The sequence below is a fragment of the Pygocentrus nattereri genome, chromosome 2, assembly GCF_015220715.1.
Source record: "Pygocentrus nattereri isolate fPygNat1 chromosome 2, fPygNat1.pri, whole genome shotgun sequence".
Taxonomy (NCBI): domain Eukaryota; kingdom Metazoa; phylum Chordata; class Actinopteri; order Characiformes; family Serrasalmidae; genus Pygocentrus; species Pygocentrus nattereri.
In genome coordinates, this window is record NC_051212.1 from 55,461,321 (window position 1) to 55,488,526 (window position 27,206).

The window sequence follows — 27,206 nt, forward strand, 5'->3', positions numbered from 1 at the left end:
TTGTTTAAGGTCTTTCTTGATTGGGAGGTGTTTATTCAGATAAACTGGAGATCTACACATTTTTTCTGTGGCACAGTTTTGGCTTCTTATTCGTCTTCTTCCTTTTTCGAAATTCCTTCTACGTATGAGGTGCACGAAAGTAACTGCCGCACGATTTAAGGTGGAACGGAAAATCTGAATAAGAAGCTGGCGGATAAGATGCCAACCCCCAACTGCTCCCCGGGTGCCGTGGATAGGGCTGCCCACCGCTCCGGGCAGGTGTGCTCACTGCCCCCTAGTGTGTGTGTTCACTAGTGTGTGCGTGGTGTTTCACTTCACGGATGGGTTAAACGCGGAGGCGGAATTTTCCCGTTTGTGGGATTAAAAAAGTCTCACTTAACCACTTCATTCTAAGTAGGTTACTCAGCATGGTATCGGACTCGGGATCGGTGAGCACTGAAAACATTGTACTCGGTCTGTCAACTATCAATGCATCCCTAATCAGAGCACCGCCAGGCCAAACTGACCAAGAGGAGCCTTTCTGGTGTCGAACTTCATCTCGAGCACGCACTCCTCCATGGCTTTGATGTCACAGATTAGCTCCAGGAGAGACTGCACTTTGATGTCCAGCTGGGACGGCTTCTTCTGGACCGGAGTGGACAAGTCGACAGTATCCTCCTCCTACAAAATCAAAAGCATAATGACTGATTAAATGTAGAAATGAATTATTAAATAAGGAAAACATGCATGTAATGTAGAACTGGAGGAAGGATCTTAACAAGGACAGTTTATTTATTCTTTCCCCTGAGACCAAGTCATGACGTTCATGTGGGTTTTATGTGTCAAAATCAACCATAATACACGTTTCCAACCTTCTTCTGCCTCAGGCTGAAACCAGACTTCTGTGTTACTATGCCTTTGAGACCAATGTATATTTAAATAAGCTCTGTTTTGATTGGCTGCCCATATTCAGTCGAGGAAGAAACACTCAGTCAGTGTGGGTGGGCAGGGCTATCATACCCCATCAAACTTTTTCATTAAAAAAAAAAAATGAAGATAAAGTCATTTTTCATGACATGAACTGTTAGAACCGAAGGTTCTGCTCAGGAACGTTTTTCATCATCGAGGTACAAACAGTGTAGATGTTCCCTCAAAGCTCCAGCAGTGGGTTTAAGGTCTGATTGTGGAGCTTAAATCAGGTTCTCCAGGTGAAAAGTTGGTATTTGTTCCTTTTCATAACCGAATGTTTTAAAACAGAGCAGTAGAGTAAAAGCCTGGAGGCGAGGCGAGGCGGGGTGTGTGGAGTCAGTCCAGCTTAGAACAGATCATTTCAGTGGATTATGGTTCAGTTATGTTCCCTGACTAAAGGCACTGAGACGGAGCCTTGAGGGATCCACCCCAGTGACGAGAGAGGAACTGACCCAGAGACAGTCTAGAACCTTTATCTCTGAGTGTAGCTCCATTAATGCGAGAGCGAAAGGGAAAAATAAACAAAAACGGGTAAATTTTTTCCCGCTCTCTTACTTTGTCATTGCTGCTGTAGTCCATGAACACCAGGTCATATTTTCCGGAAACTTTCTCAAAGTTTGCGCGATCTTCCCACTCGTTCTTGGTCTTATCGATGAACCTGGGAAACATAAAAGGTCAAATGCACCGCCTACAAAAGCACAAACAGCAGCGTTTATGACCATCGACCCTCGAAGAAATCCTTTCAAAGGCGCTCACTTTTTCTTGAAGACGTCCTTGGCGCGGGCGAGGTCGCCTCCACAAAACACCAAACTGTTCTGTCCAACTTTTCCCACTGAGGAGAACAACACTGTGCGTTAAAGGGCTCACATCCTCCATCTGTCTTGCATTTGATTTTTGTCCCTGAGGTTCACTTATGACGTGTGTGTGGATTCAACGCATCAAAATCAGTCATAGTTCATTCTTTTATGTCCATTTTCCAACCTCTCCTAAGAATTAAACAGGCTGCTTTCGTCACTGCGCCTTCAAGAGCCGATTGGCTGCTGTGAAACACTCCCACACCATCAGCATGAGTGGGTGGATATATGGAAATGTGCTGGGTGTTGTGACATCACAAAAACAGTGAATTGAATTCTATATATGGCCTGTTTGGACTGAGGAGCCAATGCTGTGTTTTAACTCTAACAATGGACATCTATTACATCAACCTTTTTATTTAAAAAAAAGTGACAACTTCCCCTGCAAAAGTAGCAGAAATGGTGCTAAAGTCACGCCTACATGACCTCAGTTTATATATGTGTAAATAATAAACAGTGATGTTCTGGATGTTTGTGTGTGTTTCCCCATCTCCAAGCCTCTCCTCCTCGAGGAAGTCCAGTATTATATGTAGTTAAAAAGCAGCTCCTGGTTTGACCAATCAGTGCTCAGTAAATTGAGCTCATGATGTAATTGATGATATTAACGAGTCTCTGTGGCGGCTGTGAAGGCGTCCAGGAAAAATATGGACCCAAGAAATTCTTGTTACTGTTTATAGTTTTTCTGTTTATCTGAATTATGAATACGACTTTATTCTAATGTATATTGTGATAAACTCACTGCTGAGGTCAGCTGGTTAAACATTCGTTATAGACGCCTGAAACCTTCTCACAGTGCTGTGTATATATACATCATATATCTTGGTAACTACTTTTGTATAAAGTCCTTTGCAGAATCTAATGTAACTCTTTCATGATGAGATTCATTTGACAATACTAGTGTTCTTTAGTCTCTATTGTTACGGTAATGCTATTTTTTGCTGTCATCTCCATGTAAATCAGCGCATAACGTTCGCCAACTGAGCAGTTCTGCAGAAACGAGGACCATCTCAACTGGTAATACCCGGAGTGAGTTTGACTACCCCCACACAGTCCGGTCTATTAGAGATGAACCACAGGGCTGAACTCTCCTGCACCCACCTCTCCCCCACCGCATCCACACGCTGTAGGCTTTAGCGTTATTGTCCTGGAGCAGCTGGATCAGGTAGTACTTGTTGTTGTTGAACTGGAGGTTCGTCTGGAAAACAGCAGATTGAGGAAGGATTAGTTCTGCAACTTTTAAATAGATTAAATAGATTAAATAGATTATTATTATTACAGTGTTCCCTCGCCACTTCGCGGTTCACCTTTCCCGGACTCGGTGCATCGCGGGTTTTCAAAAAATATTAATGGAAAAAATACATCGCCGATTTTTTCGCTACATTGCAGGTTTTCTGCGGAACTCGATCCGTGTGGCTGCGTAGGTCAAACCGTTTTACAGTAAGGGTAAAGGTCCAGTCCATGCACAGAACAGTGTGGGAATGGTTATTACGGTGAAAGTGTGGGGGGGGTTTCTAAAGCCTTAAAATAGAGTATAAATAATTAAATTAATATAGCGCCCTTACTTCACCGAACACTTGTTGTTGTTGTTGTTGTTGTTATAACCCTTAATACTACTAGAGGTGGGCGATATGGCAAAAAAGTATATCATGATCCTTTGAGACGCTTTCATGATACTCAATATGTCACAATACGACATCCAATAAACTGAAAATGCACTGCCATGTTTAAAAAAATACTATTAAAAACTAAAAATGGAATTTTAATCAACGTGTCAATCAACGTTCGCTGGAATATGCTCAGAAAAGCATACTGTGATTAAATTGATCACATTAATGATAAACGTCGTCATGTTGCCGAGGCCTAATTACCACATCTTTTCATTTATCTACCACCGCAGGTTTGCAAGTGTGCCACCTTGTGTTAGGCATCAGTGGAGAAGTTGTGGCATTGAGTTGTGGGTAATTACCTGGACTAACTGTTCTCGTGACATGAGTTCCTGTGATAAACACAATAAGCTCTTCCCCCGAGCTGGACAAACACTGCCCTCCCGCGTACAGAACAAGTGACCAAACAATCCCAAAAAACACACGTCCGCAGATGAAAACCGACTCAGTGACTCAAAACATCTGAAGCAGAAACAGGTACTGTCACAACAAACCCGCATCACTATAAGGAGCTTTTATAGAACTGAATAGGCATTTGTTAATTTCATATATACACACACACATACACACACACACACACACACACACACACACAAACCTCGTATCTCCATTTTTGTCGTTTTTCAGTTTTTCACATAATTTGAAAGTACCTGTTACCCTTTACATTGTGCGTAAAGTTCATGATGAATCGACCTAAAGAAATGGGCCAAAGTGACTTGGAAAGACGTCTGGTTCCATTGACTTGCATTAAAAGTAAAGTATGTTTTTTCCTTCTCCTGTAAAGTTTGATACGAGGTTTTGTTCCGACAAGAGCTACACATTATATATATATATTCTTTTTTGTAGACTTTGTCGAAAATGTTTTTTGCACAATGCTGATTGATGCATTTGTAATTTTTTTTTATTTTATTTTTAGTTGCTAAATAAGCGCTCTGTTTTAGTATTAAATATTGTTTCTCATATCATCGTGATACACAACAGCTTTATCAAACTGTGCTTAATGTCCTTATTGCACAGCCCTAGGAAAATGATTAAAATTCAATGAAAAATTCATAAAAATTTCAGGGGCCTCGCTGAAAGTTGCATTTCTTGAGGGGAGGGGGCCGTCGAGTCCAAGTACCATCTTCTACCAGTTTTTCCAGCAGCAGTCGACAAACAAGCCAGAGAAAAGGTTCTCGTTCTAGTCCTCCCTGCATGTTTAAAATCCTGACTGTTCCACACCGTTTCAGCATCAGGGCTTTTCCAGAGCTTTTCTAGAGGACTGCAGCTTCAGTGCTGGAGGGGTCAGCGGCCCACTGCACCACCAACAGTTAGTGCCAGCGCTTGAACGCAAGTAGTGTGTGTAAACGCGAGTTTGAGGAATTTTGTTAATTAGTACATTATCTTATATTATACTGTAGTCGCCCCCTAGAGGGCCACAGTGGTACTGCTAGGAGGACACAAGCTCAGATATTCAAGTTCAAAATATATGTATATAGTATGTGAAAGATATTTGCAAAATAAAACATGTTCAGATCAAATTTCTTGATTGGTCTGTCACATTGCCAGCTAATTATGTTCATATTCTCAATGTAAAACATTACAAACACATACAAGATACAATTCAAAATAGTCACAATAAAAGTGAAGTGAAACAACCATAAATAAGTAAATTAAATTCTTTGGTGAAAAAAATGACGGGGTATATTTTATATATATATATATATATATATATATATATATATATATATATATATATATATATATATATATATATATATATATATATATGCCATTGGTTTTCAAGCTTCCCTTATTGTGCAACAAGTAGTTCTTCGTATTATATTTGAGCTGCACATTCCTTCAGCTCCGTATTTATTTATTTTCTCAGATATTATAGACGTAAAGATAAGATGAGGCTTTTATTGTCATTCGCATCACATGTGGTACATGGGGTGGACGAAACATTGTACTCACGGTCCCAGTTAACTCCCAAAGTTACATAAACAATAAATAGAAGGTGCAAATAACAGCAGCAGGAGTACGAGGTAGAAGGTGTACATCTTAACACTGGTAATGTACAGAGTGACGTATAGAGTGACGTGTAGGGGTGATAGAGTAGAGGCACTGGTTCAGTACGGCAGCAGAGGTAACCAAGAGGACACGAAGTGCCAATGCCAAGATGTAAATAATATAAATTTCAGGGAAAAAAAAAACCACACACTCTTAACACTCACCTGGTTCAGCATGACGTCATAGACATCGTTGCCCTCGCTGTAGACGAACGCCTGTGGAGGAACGTGTGGGTAAAAGTCTGGAACAGATATTTAAATAATTGTGTCTCTGAATCTGCTGGCTTGGAAAATAAAACGCGCCGTGTGTTGCGCTGATGCGGTCTGACCTTTCCCACTTTGGCCTTGCACTCGGAATCCACTGGGGCTTTCCCCTTCATCACCACCGTCTTCACCACCTCTGCACAACAACAAACAGGAGGCATTACAGAGTGCACAGCGCAAGCGTGCGTAAATCCTGGAACAAAGAAATGGAAAATAAGAGGGGGAAGTACGTTTTCCTTCGCATGATCACAACAAAGGTTACTTTACACACGGAGGTCATTAAAAAAAACACCAATAATGACAATAAACGGATTAACTAATAAAAATAACACTTCTTGCCTGTTTTTTTGCATTTGATAATCCGATAACTGCAGAAAATCAACACGTTTACACGCACTTCGGTACTCGGATGATGGAAACTCCAGGTCTGCGCGAGTCAGACGGTAAACTCACAGACGACGACGAGACGTAAAAACTTTAACTTCACGCTGTGGCTTTGAGTCACTTTACCTGAGAATATGAACATACATCATCTAGAAGATGAAGAAGATGTAAATCCTTCATTTCATCAAGCATGAATTTGGTTTCAGCGTCACTCTAAAAGCGTTTTGCTCGCGGCGACGCTGCTCGCTTATTTCCAGTACCGCAGTCTGTTTTCACTCACTCAGAGTAAGAGATTACAGCACTGAGGAATCTGATTACTGAGCTAAACTCCAGCCTCTTTATCAGATTTCTAGACCTGACTCCATTCTCAGAAATCAGAGTAAGAGCTCACAGCACTGAGGAATCTGATTACTGAGCTAAACTCCAGCCTCTTTATCAGATTTCTAGACCTGACTCCACTCTCAGAAATCAGAGTAAGAGCTCACAGCCCTGAGGAATCTGATTACTGAGCTAAACTCCAGCCTCTTTATCAGATTTCTAGACCTGACTCCACTCTCAGAAATCAGAGTAAGAGCTCACAGCACTGAGGAATCTGATTACTGAGCTAAACTCCAGCCTCTTTATCAGATCTCTAGACCTGACTCCACTCTCAGAAATCAGAGTAAGAGCTCACAGCCCTGAGGAATCTGATTACTGAGCTAAACTCCAGCCTCTTTATCAGATTTCTAGACCTGACTCCACTCTCAGAAATCAGAGTAAGAGTTCACAGCCCTGAGGAATCTGATTACTGAGCTAAACTCCAGCCTCTTTATCAGATTTCTAGACCTGACTCCACTCTCAGAAATCAGAGTAAGAGCTCACAGCCCTGAGGAAGCTGATTACTGAGCTAAACTCCAGCCTCTTTATCAGATTTCTAGACCTGACTCCACTCTCAGAAATCAGAGTAAGAGCTCACAGCCCTGAGGAATCTGATTACTGAGCTAAACTCCAGCCTCTTTATCAGATTTCTAGACCTGACTCCACTCTCAGAAATCAGAGTAAGAGCTCACAGCCCTGAGGAATCTGATTACTGAGCTAAACTCCAGCCTCTTTATCAGATTTCTAGACCTGACTCCACTCTCAGAAATCAGAGTAAGAGCTCACAGCCCTGAGGAATCTGATTACTGAGCTAAACTCCAGCCTCTTTATCAGATTTCTAGACCTGACTCCACTCTCAGAAATCAGAGTAAGAGCTCACAGCACTGAGGAATCTGATTACTGAGCTAAACTCCAGCCTCTTTATCAGATCTCTAGACCTGACTCCACTCTCAGAAATCAGAGTAAGAGCTCACAGCACTGAGGAATCTGATTACTGAGCTAAACTCCAGCCTCTTTATCAGATTTCTAGACCTGACTCCACTCTCAGAAATCAGAGTAAGAGCTCACAGCCCTGAGGAATCTGATTACTGAGCTAAACTCCAGCCTCTTTATCAGATTTCTAGACCTGACTCCACTCTCAGAAATCAGAGTAAGAGCTCACAGCCCTGAGGAATCTGATTACTGAGCTAAACTCCAGCCTCTTTATCAGATTTCTAGACCTTCCTCTAAGAAATCTGAACTTGGCGTTTACATGACAGTTTGAATAATCGGATAACTGCAGAAATCCGAGTGCATGTAAACGCACTCCGTGATTTGCTGCTATTTTTTAAAGAAATGTGAGCAGAACTCCGAGTCAGAAGCACCTGCACAAGAACAAACTTCGATCTGAACAGCCGACCGCTTCATCGCTGACGACCATTACTCACTGATGTGGTCAGAACTGCCCTTTGAACTTAATTGTGCTGTAAATCTCAGGTGAAGCCTCACCTTTACTGTCCGTTTCCTCACTGGGTTTGGCTTTGTTCTCCTTCTGGCTTTTCCCTCGCCCACGTCTCTTCTTTGCAGCAGGAGCCTCCTCTTCCTCCTCTTCCTCCTCTTTAATGGAAGCAGTGCTGGTCAGTTGTGACCCGTCACCTCCGTTCACATCCTCTGTAAAGAGAGCCAGCGTGAAAGAGAGAGTGAGTGACTGGTTGAGGGAGTGAGTGACCGCGTGAGTGAGTGAGTGACCGAGTGAGTGAGGGACTGAGGGAGTGAATGAACGAGGGAATCACTGAGTGAGCGAATGAGGGAGTGAGCGAATGAGGGAGTGAGCTAAGAGTTTACGCCGATTCCCTTCAGCACAAACCTCCAGTCTTACCTGCCTTCACGGTCAGTGAGCGTATCTTCCTGCGGTATTTGGTCACTGAGTTAGTCTGCGTCATCTTCACGAGGTCCACCTCGTATCCCGGGCCGACCAGCAGGGTCACTGAGCTCTCACCGGCCCTGACCGCCGCGTCCAACTGGGCGCACGCTGTGGACGAGTACGGCTCCCACTGGCCATCGTCACCCTCCCACTGCCAGACTGAGGAGAAAACAAACGGAAAACATCATCGGCGGCGGGAAGACTGCGAATCCCTTTATCCTTTTTTTTTTTCAAAATCCCCCCCATAACAGAGAAATTCTGAGGGGGTTTGGTGTGAAACGGCTCAGACGTCTTTACAGTGGTGGTGATGGGAACCAGGCGTCGCCATGACTACAACACAGATATAGACACTTTATTTACCATCCAGAACCACCAGAGAACCTACACGAGTCTTCTGAGCTTATATGGAATGTTGATGATGGAAAACAGTGGAAAATCTGGAATAATGAGTTTTCTTTGGGGACTATATTGCCGCACGGCGCCCTGCATGTCTCCCTCCACCATGAATGGAGTTGAAGTTCTCTAAACTCTCATAAAACAGCGTCTCAGTCACCAGGCAGTGAATTCAGAACCAGTTCATGTAGGAACTTTCTGTGAGGAGCTTTTAGAGGGACGTCTGGTTCCCATCACCACCACTGGGAACAGTTCCAAATCTGCTCTGAAAGTTCTTTAGGATGGAGCATTTTGCGTGAAACCACGTCAGTTTATTTACATCACAATGACTGAATTGTGCAGAAGCTTTGGAAAAAAGGAGGGGTTCCCCTTTAATCACGAAAGGGTTCTAGATAACTAACCAATATAGTTAGCTAGCCAAGATTCGTGGTTCTAAACAGACCACTACCTATGAGTTACGAAAGTAAATAGTTTTGAAAAACGTGCGTCTAAAATTCTTGAATTATTGGACGAATCCTGTAGAAACTGAGGCAGGTTACTGTAACATTAGCACGATGCTAATTTGGCGGGAACAAACGTGTATTACTCGCAGCTCCAGCGCTGAAACAGACAGAATAATCGCTTTAACCGCGACTTTCACTTATTCGGCAACGTTTGGGGTGAAAATCGAATAAAATTAGTCTGTATCACCTTAGTGCCCGTTCCACCTTAAATGGTGCGGTAGTTCCAGTCTGGCCTATACAGCCCTACAACGCTACGCCGCTCCATTTAAGGTGGAACGGGCGAATTAGAACACGAAGCTGTTTGTTGAGGTTATTTAGCTACCTGTTTGCGCTTGGCTGTCGGAGTTTGGTGCTGGTTTCGCTCGGGAGCTCCTGGTTCGACGCATCTCGTCATTAAAAGGTGTATTATTATTTTTTTTAGTCTTTTATTCGTGTCTGTGGGAGAAAAGCGCGGCTAAAGCGAAGCTAACCGCCGCCCCCCTGCAGGAACATGCATGGGAACCGCTTAAAGCGGGCTGCGTGTTTCTGCACGGGTTTGTTTTGATGGTGGGGCTGGTGTGGGTCCACGTGAGCGACAGGCGGACACTGCGAGGGTCTCCGCGCTGCGTGTTTCAGGGGTCTGTCTGGACCAGCCATGTCTGCTCTGTGGAATCGGCTGGTCAGGGTTTGTTGGCGGCGCCGCGCTGCTCTTCCATCCGGAGACGCACAGAGGGTGAGTCTGAAAACCGCCCCACTGTTCCTACACTGACTGTCCACTCTGCCAGCTCCACTTACCGTATAGCTGCACTCTTTAGTTCTACAGTTACAGACTGTAGTCCATCTGTTTCTCTGATACTCTGTTCTTCAGTGGTCAGGACCCCCATGGACCCTCACAGAGCAGGTACTATTTGGGTGGATGTGCTGGTGTGAGTGGATCAGACACAGCAGTGCTGCTGGAGTTTTTAAACACTGTGTCCACTCACTGTCCACTCTATTAGACACTCCTACCTTGTCGGTCCACCTTGTAGATGTAAAGTCAGAGACGACAGCTCATCTGCTGCTGCACAGTTTGTGTTGGTCATCCTCTAGTCCTTCATCAGTGGTCACAGGACGCTGCCCACAGGACGCTGCCCACAGGACGCTGCTGCCTGGATACTATATATATATACTTAAGACTCTTACAAATGTGGTTCTTAGTATTAGGTAGTACAGAAAATGGTTCTATATAGAACCATGAACACTCGGAGAACCGTCTACAGCGCATCCTCCCCCAGTCCGAAGAACCTCGAGTCGCCGCCTGATGACTGAGACGCTGTTTAGAGAACTTCACCTCCATTCATGGTGGAGGGAGACATGCAGGGCGCCGTGCGGCAATATAGTCCCCAAAGAAAACTCATTATTCCAGACTTTCCACTGTTTTCCATCATCAGCATTCCAGATGAAGTAAAATGGGAAAAGCGGGGGGAGAGTAGTCTGAATTGGGTTCCGGTGCGGCGCACCGGCTCACACATCGCACTCACTCCGCCAGCCGCGAGCGATTCCAAGCCGTGCGCGCGCCGCATCGGCCGCGCGTGCTCAATGCGCTCGCGCCGCGTCTCGTGCGGGAGCGCGCGCGCGCTGGCCCAACGTTGTCTGTGCGCTCGCTCATCCGGGTCAGATGACGCTCTGCGAGAGCGGCGATTGGCTCGTGTCTCAGACCTTCCCCGAGATCAAAGGACGAGTGACGGGCACTCTGCGCGTGACCTCTACAGTGAGCTTCCTCCCGCTGCGCTGAGCAGCCGCGCGCTGCGCCTTTAAAGCCCGGCGGGGTTGATGCGCGACTCGGGGACGGTGGCGGATCAAACTCCGCGGGGTCGCGACGTCACCGTGTCCCGCAAATCGTTATTCGGCTGTGATTTTCATGTTTAGAGCCGCGATGCGAATATTTCTGCCTAAAAACACGAAAACGGTGCCAGACGCTGAGATTAGGGCTGTTATGCAAATTGCCGCGCAGTGATTGGCTCGGCTGGCCACGCGTCACGGGGAAAGCTCGGATGAAGCGATCAAACGCACTTTTATCTTTCTAACTATCTATCTATCTAACTCTCTCTCTCTCTCTCTCTCTATATATATATATATATATATATATATATATATATATATATATATATATATATATATATAAAAAATACATAATACACACACACACTGATCAGGCACAACATTATGACCACCTCCTTGGTGCACTGTAGTTCTACAGTTACAGACTGTAGTCCATCTGTTTCTCTGATACTCTGTTACCCTGTTCTACAATGATCAGCACCCCCACAGAGCAGGTGGTGTGTAGTTGCACTGGTACGAGTGGATCAGACACAGCAGTGCTGCAGGAGTTTTTAAACACTGTGTCCACTCACTGTCCACTCTATTAGACACTCCTACCTTGTCGGTCCACCTTGTAGATGTAAAGTCAGAGACGACAGCTCATCTGCTGCTGCACAGTTTGTGTTGGTCATCCTCTAGTCCTTCATCAGTGGTCACAGGACACTGCCCACAGGACGCTGCCCACAGGACGCTGCTGGCTGGATATTTTTGGTTGGTGGACTATTCTCAGTCCAGCAGCGACACTGAGGTCTTTAAAAACTCCAGCAGCACTGCTGTGTCTGATCCACTCAGACCAGCACAACACACACTGACACACCACCACCACGTCAGTGTTACTGCAGTGCTGAGAATGACCCACCACCCAAACAGTACCTGCTCTGTGAGGGTCCATGGGGGTCCTGACCAATGAAGAACAGGGTAACAGAGTATCAGAGAAACAGATGGACTACAGTCTGTAACTGTAGAACTACAGAGTGCAGCTATACGGTCAGTGGAGCTGATAGAGTGGACAGTGAGCATAGAAACGAGGAGGTGTTCATAATGTTATGCTTGGTCTGTGTGGTGTGAGTGTGTGTGTGTGAGTGTGTGTGTGAGTGTGTGTGTGTGAGTGTGGTTTATTGTTAGTAGTAGTATTTGATGAATGTGTATTTAATGCAGATCAGTCCTTCTGTATGGTTTGTCCTGCCAGTGTAAGAGTGCTGCAGCAGCTCTGGTCCAGCCCGAGTTCCTGAGAGGCTCTCCACACAGGAAACACCCCGGAGTGACGACCCTCAAAACCATCCGTCTGCCCGATGGTCTCCAGAGAGGAGCTCTAACAGCCATACACAGTGAGTAATGAAGTTAACGAGCCCAGGCAGTAACAGAGTTAATAAATGGGCGTTAATGAGGTTAACGAGCCAAAGCGCTCACTGTGGCTCAGAAACGTGGGAAAGACTTTAAACTCTGCGGATCTCCGTCTTTGCCGTGTTCGCTGGTGCAGAGTCCGAGCTGAAGGATTTGTCTGAGAGATCCCGCAGACTGAAGAACTACCTGTGGAGCCGCAAGCGCGCGGCCGAAGCCCCTCAGCTGAGAGAGAAGGCCGTCGAGCTGGAGGAGAGATGGATGGCGGAGGAGAAGCAGCGACAGAGCGGTGAGCTCCACCTTTTACAGAGCCGTGCTGGTGAAAAATAATGCATAGCTACGCTGTATTAACATGTGGGAACGAGATCCTAATGCAAGGCCACGACTTAGTAAGGGCATGGGGACAAGATCCTAGTGTGCGACCACAACTAAGTAAAGCGTGGGGACGAGATAATTAAGTCATGGCCCCAACTTAGTAAAGTGCAAGAACAAGTTAATTAGGTTGTGGCCATGACTTAATTATCTCGTCCCCACGATCTTGTCCCCATGCCCTTACTAAGTCGTGGCCTTGCATTAGGATCTCGTTCCCACACGTTAATACAGCGTAGCTATGCATGGAAATAATTAAGTCTTGGCCATGACTTAGTAGGGTGTGGGAACTAGATAATTAAGTCATGCGTGGGAACGGGATCGTAATGAGTCATTATTTTTATTTATACAGGTCGTCACCAGCAGGGCTCCGTATAAATACTCCAGAAGAAATAAATTAAAAGTTGAAAATCGATTCAAAACGTGCCGAAGTGTCAAAGCACTTCATGACCAAAGGGGTAAAGTCCAGAAATGAGGCGTTTCCCTGGACACAGTATAGTTTTAAAATGAAAAGTGGGGACTTTAATTTTGGCGTAGTAGTCCATATCAGTATCCTGTAAAAAGAGGCTCTATAAATGCTGATTGAAACGGTTATGAAGGTGTTATGAAGCGTTTATAGAAGCTGTTATGGCTGTTGATGGTGAAATGGTTCTTCAGATTGATGGAGAAGGTGCTGTATATGGTTCTGTATGGAACCTTTTAGAATGGTAATAAGGATGCTTATTACAGGCTTGGCAGAACAATGGAAGAACCCATTTTAGAACCCATATAGAGTCATATGTAACGTTCTCCATACACTCTAACAGAGTGTGGTTCTCCACGTTAGAGCGCGCGCCGTTCTTCAGGTCTGTGAGTGACGTTGGTTCTGTCCGTGTGGTTCAGATGGAGACGATCAGAACTTTGAGGCTAAAATCAGGAGGAAGGTTCTGTTTGAACTGAGGAAGACGACGTATCACTGGACGCCTCTGAGGTACAGATACGGTTCTGAGTGAGGTCAGTGTTCGGTGAGGTCAGGGTTCTCTGGTCCTCACGCTGTGTTTGTGTCTGCTAGGTACGATGCGGAGCTCGGGGTGGTGTTCATGGCTGCCAGGCTCGCAGGAGGCTACGCTGCAGTCATGAGAGCCCTTAATGAGGTATCACACACACACGGTGCTGCACTGTATGGAAGAATATACACTACAGTCTTATTTATTAAATTAAAGTAATTAAAAACGGCCAAAAATGTATTTATTAAATATACATTTTAAAATGCTTTTAAAATATATTTTGCAATTTATTTATTAAATGTATTTATATTTCAAAATATAAAAATGGTGTAGTGGGTATATAGCGGTCGGTGTAGTGTAGTGTAGTGGGTATATAGCGGTAGGTGTAGTGTAGTGTAGTGGGTATATAGCGGTCGGTGTAGTGTAGTGGGTATATAGTGGTTGGTGTAGTGTAGTGGGTATATAGCGGTCGGTGTAGTGTAGTGGGTATATAGTGGTTGGTGTAGTGTAGTGGGTATGTAGTGGTTGGTGTAGTGTAGTGGGTATATAGCGGTTGGTGTAGTGTAGTGGGTATATAGTGGTTGGTGTAGTGTAGTGGGTATATAGAGGTTGGTGTAGTGTAGTGGGTATATAGCGGTTGGTGTAGTGTAGTGGGTATATAGCGGTCGGTGTAGTGTAGTGGGTATATAGCGGTCGGTGTAGTGTAGTGGGTATATAGCGGTCGGTGTAGTGTAGTGGGTATATAGTGGTCGGTGTAGTGTAGTGGGTATATAGTAGTTGGTGTAGTGTAGTGGGTATATAGCGGTTGGTGTAGTGTTGTGTAGTGGGTATATAGCGGTCAGTGTAGTGTAGTGTAGTGGGTATATAGCGGTCAGTGTAGTGTAGTGTAGTGGGTGTATAGCGGTCAGTGTAGTGTAGTGGGTGTATAGCGGTCAGTGTAGTGTAGTGGGTGTATAGCGGTCAGTGTAGTGTAGTGGGTGTATAGCGGTCAGTGTAGTGGGTATATAGCGGTCAGTGTAGTGTAGTGGGTATATAGCGGTCAGTGTAGTGTAGTGGGTGTATAGCGGTCAGTGTAGTGTAGTGGGTATATAGCGGTCGGTGTAGTGTAGTGGGTATATAGCGGTCGGTGTAGTGTAGTGGGTATATAGCGGTCGGTGTAGTGTAGTGGGTATATAGTGGTCGGTGTAGTGTAGTGGGTATATAGTGGTTGGTGTAGTGTAGTGGGTATATAGCGGTCGGTGTAGTGTAGTGGGTATATAGCGGTCGGTGTAGTGTAGTGGGTATATAGCGGTCGGTGTAGTGTAGTGGGTATATAGCGGTCGGTGTAGTGTAGTGGGTATATAGCGGTCGGTGTAGTGTAGTGGGTATATAGTAGTTGGTGTAGTGTAGTGGGTATATAGCGGTCGGTGTAGTGTAGTGGGTATATAGCGGTTGGTGTAGTGTAGTGGGTATATAGTGGTCGGTGTAGTGTAGTGGGTATATAGTAGTTGGTGTAGTGTAGTGGGTATATAGCGGTTGGTGTAGTGTTGTGGGTATATAGTGGTTGGTGTAGTGTAGTGGGTATATAGTGGTTGGTGTAGTGGGTATATAGTGGTTGGTATAGTGTAGTGTAGTGGGTATATAGCGGTCACTGTAGTGTAGTGTAGTGGGTATATAGCGGTCAGTGTAGTGTAGTGGGTATATAGCGGTCAGTGTAGTGTAGTGTAGTGGGTATATAGCGGTCAGTGTAGTGTAGTGTAGTGGGTGTATAGCGGTCAGTGTAGTGTAGTGTAGTGGGTATATAGCGGTCAGTGTAGTGTAGTGTAGTGGGTATATAGCGGTCAGTGTAGTGTAGTGTAGTGGGTGTATAGCGGTCAGTGTAGTGTAGTGGGTGTATAGCGGTCAGTGTAGTGTAGTGGGTGTATAGCGGTCAGTGTAGTGGGTATATAGCGGTCAGTGTAGTGTAGTGGGTGTATAGCGGTCAGTGTAGTGTAGTGGGTATATAGCGGTCGGTGTAGTGTAGTGGGTATATAGCGGTCGGTGTAGTGTAGTGGGTATATAGCGGTCGGTGTAGTGTAGTGGGTATATAGCGGTCGGTGTAGTGTAGTGGGTATATAGCGGTCGGTGTAGTGTAGTGGGTATATAGCGGTTGGTGTAGTGTAGTGGGTATATAGCGGTTGGTGTAGTGTAGTGGGTATATAGCGGTTGGTATAGTGTAGTGGGTATATAGTGGTTGGTATAGTGTAGTGGGTATATAGTGTTTGGTGTAGTGTAGTGGGTATATAGTGTTTGGTGTAGTGTAGTGGGTATATAGCGGTCGGTGTAGTGTAGTGGGTATATAGCGGTCGGTGTAGTGTAGTGGGTATATAGCGGTCGGTGTAGTGTAGTGGGTATATAGCGGTCGGTGTAGTGTAGTGGGTATATAGTAGTTGGTGTAGTGTAGTGGGTATATAGCGGTCGGTGTAGTGTAGTGGGTATATAGCGGTTGGTGTAGTGTAGTGGGTATATAGTGGTCGGTGTAGTGTAGTGGGTATATAGTAGTTGGTGTAGTGTAGTGGGTATATAGCGGTTGGTGTAGTGTTGTGGGTATATAGTGGTTGGTGTAGTGTAGTGGGTATATAGTGGTTGGTGTAGTGGGTATATAGTGGTTGGTATAGTGTAGTGTAGTGGGTATATAGCGGTCAGTGTAGTGTAGTGTAGTGGGTATATAGCGGTCAGTGTAGTGTAGTGGGTATATAGCGGTCAGTGTAGTGTAGTGTAGTGGGTATATAGCGGTCAGTGTAGTGTAGTGTAGTGGGTGTATAGCGGTCAGTGTAGTGTAGTGTAGTGGGTATATAGCGGTCAGTGTAGTGTAGTGTAGTGGGTATATAGCGGTCAGTGTAGTGTAGTGTAGTGGGTGTATAGCGGTCAGTGTAGTGTAGTGGGTGTATAGCGGTCAGTGTAGTGTAGTGGGTGTATAGCGGTCAGTGTAGTGGGTATATAGCGGTCAGTGTAGTGTAGTGGGTGTATAGCGGTCAGTGTAGTGTAGTGGGTATATAGCGGTCAGTGTAGTGTAGTGGGTATATAGCGGTCAGTGTAGTGTAGTGTAGTGGGTGTATAGCGGTCAGTGTAGTGTAGTGGGTATATAGCGGTCAGTGTAGTGTAGTGTAGTGGGTATATAGCGGTCAGTGTAGTGTAGTGTAGTGGGTATATAGCGGTCAGTGTAGTGTAGTGTAGTGGGTATATAGCGGTCAGTGTAGTGTAGTGGGTATATAGCGGTCAGTGTAGTGTAGTGTAGTGGGTATATAGCGGTCAGTGTAGTGTAGTGTAGTGGGTGTATAGCGGTCAGTGTAGTGTAGTGGGTATATAGCGGTCAGTGTAGTGTAGTGTAGTGGGTATATACTTTTAAACCAGTGTTTATTTATAACATCAGCTCTATTTAATAAAGGGAGGAAAGTGTGGTTTTCCGTGAGCCTTTTAAAGCCTGATTTGTATCCATATGTTGGCCGTTTTTATAGATAGTAAACGTCTTACGTTTGGGGTAAAATGATGTAAATGTGATCATTTTCCGAACTCTTTCTCTGAGTTTTGTTGAAGCTGTGTCTAAATAAAACTCGTGAAATTCACCTGCAAGTTCGCTCCTTCCAGATAAAGAAGAGAGACCCGCTGTTTGCACCTCGCTCTCTGCTGGACTTTGGCTCGGGGCTTGGCACGGCTCTCTGGTGAGGATGGCCTGACTGAGCTTCGTGGTGTCTTCAGTGTAGGCTGCACTGTAACCAGGGCTGAAAGGACTCGTTAGTGTGATAAACGACCGTCATTAATGAGCAAACTGAATCAAGGAATAAATTATGTGTTTATTTATCTGTTTGTTTACTTTTGCCCAAACGTCTGCTGGCAAATAAGTGGTCATATTTCGGCCATATGGCCCACCCTTAAGGCCAACACCCCCGAGTCTTTCAGGGTAGATGGTGGTGAGCGTCCGAGTCAGTAAACGAACTCGGATTAATTGCAGATCGTTTTCCTTCATCGGTGCAGCTCATTGTGTTCTTACCCCTACACTCTGTGCCGCAGGGCCTCACACACGCACTGGGGCGACGCCCTAAAGGAGTACGTCTGTGTGGACGCCTCTGGAGCCATGAACAGGCTGGCCGAGCAGCTCCTCACAGGTACCTTTATTTACCTTGTAATCTGAGCTCACGCTGGTGCCAAGGTGTTGATTGTATTCGTGTTGTTTCTCAGGTGGCGGCGACACTGATACTCCGCTCGTTAAACACGTTTACTTCCGCCAGTTCTTTCCCGTCTCCCCGAAGGTGAGCTCGCACAGCGCTGTGAAGAAGCCAGACCCCCCGCTTATTTATACTTCAGCCAGATTAGCATCAGGAAAACGTATTTAACTTTAATTTAGTAGTTTGACCACTGGATACCGTGATATTTCCCAAGTGGTCATTTTCATTCAGTTCCAGTGCATCCGTCTAATGGGGCTCCTTGATTTCTGTGCGTGGTGTGGCTCTAAAAGCCGTGTGCTTCTTGCTGTAGGTTCAGTCTGATCTGGTGGTAGCAGCCTTCTCTTTATCAGAGCTGGCCTCTCAGAAGGAACGAGAAGATACGGTTCTTACACTCTGGAGGAAAACAAACTCCTACCTCGTAAGTGATCGCTTTTCACGTTTAACGTGTATACTGCTACATACTCACACTGGCCGCTTTATTAGAAACACCTACCTTGTTCATCCGCTAACTGGCCACTTTATTAGATACACCTACATTGTTCATCCGCTAACTGGCTGCTTTATTAGAAACGCCTACATTGTTCATCCGCTAACTGGCCGCTTTATTAGAAACACCTACATTGTTCATCCGCTAACTGGCCGCTTTATTAGATACACCTACATTGTTCATCCGCTAACTGGCCGCTTTATTAGAAACGCCTACATTGTTCTTCCACTAACTGGCCACTTTATTAGAAACACCTACATTGTTCATCCGCTAACTGGCCGCTTTATTAGATACACCTACATTGTTCATCCGCTAACTGGCCGCTTTATTAGAAACACCTACATTGTTCATCCGCTAACTGGCCGCTTTATTAGAAACGCCTACATTGTTCATCCACTAACTGGCCACTTTATTAGAAACACCTACATTGTTCATCCGCTAACTGGCCACTTTATTAGATACACCTACATTGTTCATCCGCTAACTGGCCACTTTATTAGAAACGCCTACATTGTTCATCCGCTAACTGGCCGCTTTATTAGAAACACCTACATTGTTCATCCGCTAACTGGCCGCTTTATTAGAAACGCCTACATTGTTCATCCACTAACTGGCCACTTTATTAGAAACACCTACATTGTTCATCCGCTAACTGGCCACTTTATTAGATACACCTACATTGTTCATCCGCTAACTGGCCACTTTATTAGAAACGCCTACATTGTTCATCCGCTAACTGGCCGCTTTATTAGATACACCTACATTGTTCATCCGCTAACTGGCCGCTTTATTAGAAACACCTACATTGTTCATCCGCTAACTGGCCGCTTTATTAGAAACACCTACATTGTTCATCCGCTAACTGGCCACTTTATTAGATACACCTACATTGTTCATCCGCTAACTGGCCGCTTTATTAGAAACGCCTACATTGTTCATCCGCTAACTGGCCACTTTATTAGATACACCTACATTGTTCATCCGCTAACTGGCCGCTTTATTAGATACACCTACATTGTTCATCCGCTAACTGGCCGCTTTATTAGAAACACCTACCTTGTTCTTCCACTAACTGGCCACTTTATAGGAAACACCCATCGGTCAGTTGCTGACCACGGGGTCGCTGTTGTCCAGATAGTATTTGGGTGGTGGTCCATTCTCAGCACGGCAGTGACACTGAGGTGGTAGTGTGTGTGGTGCTGGTACGAGTGTATCAGACACAGTGGTGTTCCTGACTCATCGTCAGTGTCACTGCTAGGCTGAGAGGGGACCTCCACCCAAAAATATCCAGCCAAGAGTCAGAAACTGCCTACTGACAAAGAGCTAGATGATCTGCACCTACAGGTGAGCTACAGTCTCTAGCTGTGCACCAGCAAGTTGGAGGGGTTTCTGATAAAGTGGACAGTGATCGATTGTTTTCCTTCATTAAAAAAAACAAAAAAACAAAGCAACGCACTTCTTATGTTTTAGGTGCTGGTGGAAAACGGAACAAAAGAAGGGCATCAGATTTTAATGGAAGCCAGAGACGTATTACTGAAGGTATGGCTAAAAATGAATAAAATGTTGGGTAACACTTTATTTTAAAGCTCCCTACGTAAGGACTACATAACACATGCGTAAGCACTGAATAACATATTAATAAAGCCATTTTTGAGTGTTTATGTCCAGCTTATACTAATAACCACAAGACGATCCCAGATGTTATATGAAGTGAATGAGACTTTGGTGTAAGGGACGTAAGGTGATTCAGTCCTTATGTATGTCTTATAATGTCCTTATGGGTAGCCTACATAAGCATGGACCTGGTTTTGGTTGTTCAATGCATAATTAATGTTATTAATAATAATTATCGCGATAAACAGTTTATATAACGACTGACACGACACTCAACTAGTGCTTAGCAGCTCGGTCGTAGCTTCAGTCACATTGGACAAGAACGCTTTAATGTTGAGTGATTAGACACCGGTCAGGCACCACAATCTGACCACCTCCCTGTTTCTACACTCAACGTCCACTTCATCAGCTCCACTGACCGTATAGTTCCACTCTGTAGTTCTGCAGTTACAGACTGTAGTCCATCTGTTTCTCTGATACTCTGTTACCCTGTTCTTCAGTGGTCAGGACCCCCATGGACCCCCACAGAGCAGGTACTGTTTGGGTGGTGGATCATTCTCAGCACTGCGGTGACACTGACGTCTGAGTGGTCAGATACAGCGGTGCTGCTGGAGTTTTTAAACACTGTGTCCACTCACTGTCCACTCTATTAGACACTCCTACCTTGTCGGTCCACCTTGTAGATGTAAAGTCAGAGACGACAGCTCATCTGCTGCTGCACAGTTTGTGTTGGTCATCCTCTAGTCCTTCATCAGTGGTCACAGGACGCTGCCCACAGGATGCTGCCCACAGGACACTGCCAGATGGATGTGTTTGGTTCTCAGTCCAATCAGCACTGCTGTGTCTGATCCACTCGCACCAGCACGTCCACCCTAATAGTACCTGCTCTGTGAGGGTCCATGGGGGTCCTGACCACTGAAGAACAGGGTAACAGAGTATCAGAGAAATAGATGGACTACAGTCTGTAACTGTAGAACTACAGAGTGCAGCTATACGGTCAGTGGAGCTGATAAAGAGGACAGTGAGTGCAGAAACAAGGAGGTGGTCAGAATGTGGTGCCTGACCGGTGAATACGGTTGTATTGTGTCTCTCTGTGTGTTTACAGAAGGAAGAGAAGGTGATTCATGACTCCCGGAGGCCGGTGGTTTTCGCTCCTGTGCGTTTGAGCTGTTTACACTTTCACTCATTTTGTTTATGTCCCTGTTCCTGTGGTTCGTCTTCAGTTGTCTTGCTTTTCTTGTCTTCAGTCCTTTATTCACTGCAGTCTCTCCGTCCCGCGTGTTTTTGTGTAGTGCACTCATGAGCGGACTTGTCCCAAACTGCTGAAACAGCCGGTGGTGCCCTGCAACTTCCTCCAGCCCTACCACCCCCTGCCTTTACCTGGGGTGAGTCACCTGCGCCACCGATAATTCGGCATGGAGTAAATGTGGTCAATCAGCCAAGATCTAACAGCTAGCGCACGCTGGTGGTCGCGTGCAAAAGTTTGAGCACCCCAGTCGGACTGGGCTTGGTTGATTTTCTAAGTGAGAATCAGTAAAAAACATCCAACAGACAAACTTTAGCGCTCGGCTTCTGTTTATTTGAGTTTAACATATTGGAAAAGGTAAAATATAAAAATGTGCAGTTTTTGCATGTTTTATATTTTATTTTTTCCCAGTGTGTTTCATTCAGTGAATAAACAGTAACTGTGCATTAACATGCAGAAGTGTGTCTACACCACTACACTCACTGTCCACTCTATCAGCTCCACTGACCGTTCAGTTCCACTCTGTAGTTCTACAGTTACAGACTGTAGTCCATCTGTTTCTCTGATACTCTGTTACCCTGTTCTTCAGTGGTCAGGTGAAGTTTTAAACACCTCAGTGTCGCGCTGGACTGAGAATAGTCCACCAACCAAAAATACACTACCACCACGTAAGTGTCACTGCAGTGCTGAGAATGACCCACCACCCAAACAGTACCTGCTCTGTGAGGGTCCATGGGGGTCCTGACCACTGAAGAACAGGGTAACAGAGTATCAGAGAAACAGATGGACTACAGTCTGTAACTGTAGAACTACAGAGTGGACCTATACGGTCAGTGGAGCTGATAAAGTGGACAGTGAGTTTATTTCTGTCCATCTTTATGGAAACATAAGCCTCCATTGCTTGTCAGCTCCAGTGCAAGCAGAACCTGTACTTGTCCTGTCCTCCTCAGAACGCCGACTGGGAGGAGGAGAGGTTCAGCTACCTGATCGTGAGCAGGGAGGCGAGAGAGGCGCCGGGAGAGAGAGAGGGCGTGGAGTGGGGAAGGTTAACCGCTCCGGTCCATCGCAGAACCAGACACGTCCAGTGTCAGATCTGCTGCTCCAGCGGAGAACTCAAGCAGCTCGCCGTCACTGCGCGCCAACACGGAAGGTCCAGCTCACTCCCCGCATTCACTGACCTCACCATTGTCACATTGCAGTTTCATTTAGAGCCCAAAGCCAGGAGAGGAAAATACCGTACTTCATTACTGTAACTGCTCTTACAGTACAAAGTACCAAATACTTAGATCCACCATGATAAAATACCGTCATACTGCCCACCCTAGTAACCTCACTAGTACTTTTAATTCATCCATAACAAAGCCTCATTTTCACTTTCATTTATTTTCACTTTACTTTTCCCGTCGCTGCCCTACACCTTAAGGCAACCACCCGTCCCACAGTTTACCAGACAGTCCCAAAAACCAGAGGGTCGTCCCACTTCCCGCAGAAACAAAGCGCTGTCCGGACTTGCAAAGAAAAGTATTCGTTCATTTTTAAAAAGAATTGTTTTACACGTATGTACAATATCACAGCGTTCAATGCTGTTAAATGAGACGCAGCTTTCGCACGAGTCGTGGTGCTTCATTATCCAGACCGAGACTCAGTTCCTCCAGATCTACACATGAACACAGCCAGGGAGCAGCCTGCCTTCACAATAAGCGTCCTTATAGAGTAACCCAGCGAAATAGTAACATCAATATTTCTAGGACATGCTACAGTATGCATAAAAATGAAATGAAAACGAGGTAGGTATAGTGTAGTGGGTATATAGTGGTTGGTATAGTGTAGTGGGTATATAGTGGTTGGTATAGTGTAGTGGGTATATAGTGGTTGGTGTAGTGTAGTGGGTATATAGTGGTTGGTATAGTGTAGTGGGTACATAGTGGTTGGTGTAGTGTAGTGGGTATATAGTGGTTGGTATAGTGTAGTGGGTATATAGTGGTTGGTGTAGTGTAGTGGGTATATAGCGGTTGGTGTAGTGTAGTGGGTATATAGCGGTTAGTGTAGTGTAGTGGGTATATAGCGGTTGGTGTAGTGTAGTGGGTATATAGCGGTTGGTGTAGTGTAGTGGGTATATAGCGGTTGGTGTAGTGTAGTGGGTATATAGCGGTTGGTGTAGTGTAGTGGGTATATAGCGGTTGGTGTAGTGTAGTGGGTATATAGCGGTTGGTGTAGTGTAGTGGGTATATAGCGGTTGGTGTAGTGTAGTGGGTATATAGCGGTTGGTATAGTGTACTGGGTATATAGTGGTTGGTTGGTGTAGTGGGTATATAGCGGTTGGTATAGTGTACTGGGTATATAGTGGTTGGTATAGTGTACTGGGTATATAGTGGTTGGTTGGTGTAGTGGGTATATAGCAGTTGGTATAGTGTAGTGGGTATATAATAGCAGTTGCTATAGTGTAGTGGGTATATAGCGGTTGGTTAGTGTAGTGGGTATATAGCAGTTGGTATAGTGTAGTGGGTATATAGCGGTTGGTGTAGTGTAGTGGGTATATAGCGGTTGGTGTAGTGTAGTGGGTATATAGCGGTTGGTGTAGTGTAGTGGGTATATAGCGGTTGGTATAGTGTACTGGGTATATAGCGGTTGGTTGGTGTAGTGGGTATATAGCGGTTGATATAGTGTACTGGGTATATAGTGGTTGGTATAGTGTACTGGGTATATAGTGGTTGGTTGGTGTAGTGGGTATATAGCAGTTGGTATAGTGTAGTGGGTATATAATAGCAGTTGGTATAGTGTAGTGGGTATATAGCGGTTGGTTAGTGTAGTGGGTATATAGCGGTTGGTATAGTGTAGTGGGTATATAGCGGTTGGTGTAGTGTAGTGGGTATATAGCGGTTGGTTGGTGTAGTGGGTATATAGCGGTTGGTATAGTGTACTGGGTATATAGTGGTTGGTGTAGTGTAGTGGGTATATAGCAGTTGGTATAGTGTAGTGGGTATATAATAGCAGTTGGTATAGTGTAGTGGGTATATAATAGCAGTTGGTATAGTGTAGTGGGTATATAATAGCAGTTGGTATAGTGTAGTGGGTATATAGTGGTTGGTATAGTGTAGTGGGTATATAATAGCAGTTGGTGTAGTGTAGTGGGTATATAGTGGTTGGTGTAGTGTAGTGGGTATATAATTGCAGTTGGTATAGTGTAGTGGGTATATAATAGCAGTTGGTATAGTGTAGTGGGTATATAATAGCAGTTGGTATAGTGTAGTGGGTATATAATTGCAGTTGGTATAGTGTAGTGGGTATATAATAGCAGTTGGTATAGTGTAGTGGGTATATAATTGCAGTTGGTATAGTGTAGTGGGTATATAATAGCAGTTGGTATAGTGTAGTGGGTATATAATAGCAGTTGGTGTAGTGTAGTGGGTATATAATAGCAGTTGGTGTAGTGTAGTGGGTATATAGTGGTCGGTGTAGTGTAGTGGGTATATAGTGGTTGGTGTAGTGTAGTGGGTATATAATTGCAGTTGGTATAGTGTAGTGGGTATATAATAGCAGTTGGTATAGTGTAGTGGGTATATAATAGCAGTTGGTATAGTGTAGTGGGTATATAATTGCAGTTGGTATAGTGTAGTGGGTATATAATAGCAGTTGGTATAGTGTAGTGGGTATATAATTGCAGTTGGTATAGTGTAGTGGGTATATAATAGCAGTTGGTATAGTGTAGTGGGTATATAATAGCAGTTGGTGTAGTGTAGTGGGTATATAGTGGTCGGTGTAGTGTAGTGGGTATATAGTGGTTGGTTGGTGTAGTGGGTATATAGTGGTTGGTTGGTGTAGTGGGTAACACCTCTGCCTTCTATGCTGTAGACTGGGGTTCAATCCCCGCCTGGGCAAACACCCTCCACTACACCAATAAGGGTCCTTGGGCAAGACTCCTAACACCACCTTGGCCTTTCTGTGTAAAATGACTAAGTCGCTCTGGATAAGATCCTCATCAAAAACTCTCTGCCCGCTTTCGTGTCATAAACCATGCATCATAAACACGTTAATTCACCCGAATGAGCAGATGAAGGTGGGACACCAAACAGAAGAAAGGAGGTTTTATTTACAGTAATGACTTAAACCAAGAGAACAAGATGTGCATAGTCACGTTTTAATGTTGATTCCAGCAGATGAACCTACCTTTAATCTACTACTATCCATATTTACACTTAATAAATCAGATTTGATAGATATAGGCATGGAAGTATTGATTATCCAGATCACGGCAAACAAAACACTTTTAAAGCATTTTCGGTAAGAGTTTACTGTAGGGTACGGTTCATAAGGCTGCGTGACTCCTACATAAGCTGGTCGTGACATCTAACAATCTTATATAATGTTTATACATGCTTATTCCAGAGGGCGCCATTCTTTATAATGGTTACGACAGATGCTGCCATAAGCATCATGTAATAAACATTTCTGTTGGGTTATGTCAGCTGTCATGACAAGCTTATGTGGGTGTTATGTAGGCTTGCGGTAAAGCGTGGCTGCCTTTTCTTTACTAATAACGGAATCTGCTGTGATCTGATCTCCTAACGCTGAAAATTCACACCTTCAGGGACGCATACCGCTGCGCCCGGAGCAGCAACTGGGGAGATCGGCTGCCAATCATCAACACGGAGGAGGACGACGCACCTCCAGACCAGCCGTAATCACCTTAAACAGCCAGTACGTGCGTCGCTGATGAAGGAACGACAGCGCCGGGTCCCTGAAAGGACTAGAGGAAATATCAAACGTCAAAGCCGATCCAGAAACCCGGACATGTGGATGAATGAACAGCACACTGTCCGCACCAATGACTGTACTGGGTCAGAAGACAGGAACAGACCCACTGCTTCTGGGGACAAACAAGAGGGTCCACAATTTTGCTCTATTCTAGCTCCCAACACACCTGAGCCAGGTGTTCTGTATTCAGGTTCCACAGTGGTCTGAAGTCTTGTTGGTCCAGTGAGAACTCTGCTGGTTTCTAATCCGGATCTTGGGGACACCCAGGCAGTCTACAGCTGTCTTTTCATCCCTATCTAGAACCGAGAACCAGCACAGATGTACTGGGAGGTGGGATACAGCAAAAAAGTGGACTGTGTGGAGGTCCCCAAAGACTGGCTTTGGAAACACTAAGTTTTTAGAGCAGTGCACTCTGACTACACATTAAAATAAACTGATTAGAATAATAAAGTGATTGCCATTGTGACCCGTTTCTTTCTGAAATGCCCCTCAGCCTCTAAAAGCCGTAAAATGAGTAACCAATAAACCGGCTACGTCTGAATAACTAGCCTCCGACGATCTCCCGGAGGGCCGAGGTCAGGTCTGGGTACCGAAACTGAAAGCCGGACTCCAGAGTCCTCTTGGGAACGACCTTCTGACCCTGCATGAGGATGACTGCTCTCTCCGAGCCCAGCAGGGTGTCCATGAGGAACCCCGGGACGGGAAACAGGGTGGGCCTCCTCAGGATTCGGCCCAGCTCCTTTGTGAACTCGTAGTTGGTGTTGAGCGCCGGAGCGACCCCGTTAAACACCTCCAGCTGTGTGGAGGGGGGTGAGCTGGAGGTCTCCAGAGCGTGAAGGATGATTCCAGCCAGGTCTGAGACATGGATCCAAGGGAATGGCTGACGACCCGAGCCCAGAGGACCACCCAGACCCAGCCAGAACGGGGTCAGCATCTGCTTCATGGCACCACCATCCCGCCCCAACACAGCACCTGAGAAAAGAAAGAGACCGGAACTCAGCAGTGATGCTTAAATTCGTCCTCAGGTGCGAGTTTCGTCAGAGCTGTTACACTAAAACGGCACA

At 45.2% G+C, this 27,206-nt stretch overlaps 3 protein-coding genes across 8 annotated transcripts in view; 1 reads left to right on the forward strand and 2 right to left on the reverse strand.

The window, feature by feature from the left end:
• Positions 1-11,736, reverse strand: part of parp2 (poly (ADP-ribose) polymerase 2) — a 21,570-nt gene extending 9,834 nt beyond the window's left edge. The window contains exons 1-9 of one of the 4 annotated variants that reach the window (XM_017687853.2): positions 11,719-11,736; positions 8,381-8,584; positions 8,011-8,172; positions 5,847-5,917; positions 5,683-5,733; positions 2,901-2,997; positions 1,705-1,780; positions 1,504-1,606; positions 507-660 (exon numbers count right to left, since the gene is read on the reverse strand). In XM_017687853.2, coding sequence (XP_017543342.1) covers positions 507-660; positions 1,504-1,606; positions 1,705-1,780; positions 2,901-2,997; positions 5,683-5,733; positions 5,847-5,917; positions 8,011-8,172; positions 8,381-8,444 — 778 coding nt within the window. In that variant the 5' untranslated portion in view covers positions 8,445-8,584; positions 11,719-11,736. Of the gene's footprint in view, positions 1-506; positions 661-1,503; positions 1,607-1,704; positions 1,781-2,900; positions 2,998-5,682; positions 5,734-5,846; positions 5,918-8,010; positions 8,173-8,380; positions 8,585-8,785; positions 8,822-9,643; positions 9,881-10,820; positions 11,085-11,718 lie in introns of those variants that run through there. The other 3 variants (XM_017687852.2, XM_017687851.2, XM_037544765.1) reach the window with 3 other exon arrangements.
• Positions 9,872-26,592, forward strand: mettl17 (methyltransferase like 17). Its single transcript, XM_017687854.2, has 14 exons — positions 9,872-10,033; positions 12,350-12,488; positions 12,641-12,790; positions 13,753-13,840; positions 13,922-14,003; positions 17,463-17,536; positions 17,886-17,980; positions 18,054-18,124; positions 18,351-18,458; positions 19,998-20,066; positions 21,247-21,297; positions 21,434-21,526; positions 22,338-22,537; positions 25,976-26,592. The coding sequence occupies exons 1-14, from the start codon at positions 9,956-9,958 to the stop codon at positions 26,067-26,069; spliced, it is 1,392 nt and encodes a 463-aa protein (XP_017543343.1). The 5' UTR covers positions 9,872-9,955; the 3' UTR covers positions 26,070-26,592.
• Positions 25,457-27,206, reverse strand: part of sdr39u1 (short chain dehydrogenase/reductase family 39U, member 1) — an 8,181-nt gene continuing 6,431 nt past the window's right edge. For all 3 annotated transcript variants that reach the window (XM_017687857.2, XM_017687855.2, XM_017687856.2), the window contains one exon: positions 25,457-27,114. In XM_017687857.2, coding sequence (XP_017543346.1) covers positions 26,687-27,114 — 428 coding nt within the window. In that variant the 3' untranslated portion in view covers positions 25,457-26,686. The remainder of the gene's footprint in view (positions 27,115-27,206) is intronic.

Coding starts and splice junctions, on each gene's coding strand:
- mettl17 (XM_017687854.2), top strand. CDS start 9,956: ATGTCTGCTCTGTGGAATCGGCTGGTCAGGGTTTGTTGGCGGCGCCGC. Junction 13,841..13,921: donor TATCACTGGACGCCTCTGAG/GTACAGATACGG, acceptor TGTGTCTGCTAG/GTACGATGCGGAGCTCGGGG. Junction 18,459..19,997: donor GGAAAACAAACTCCTACCTC/GTAAGTGATCGC, acceptor CTTATGTTTTAG/GTGCTGGTGGAAAACGGAAC.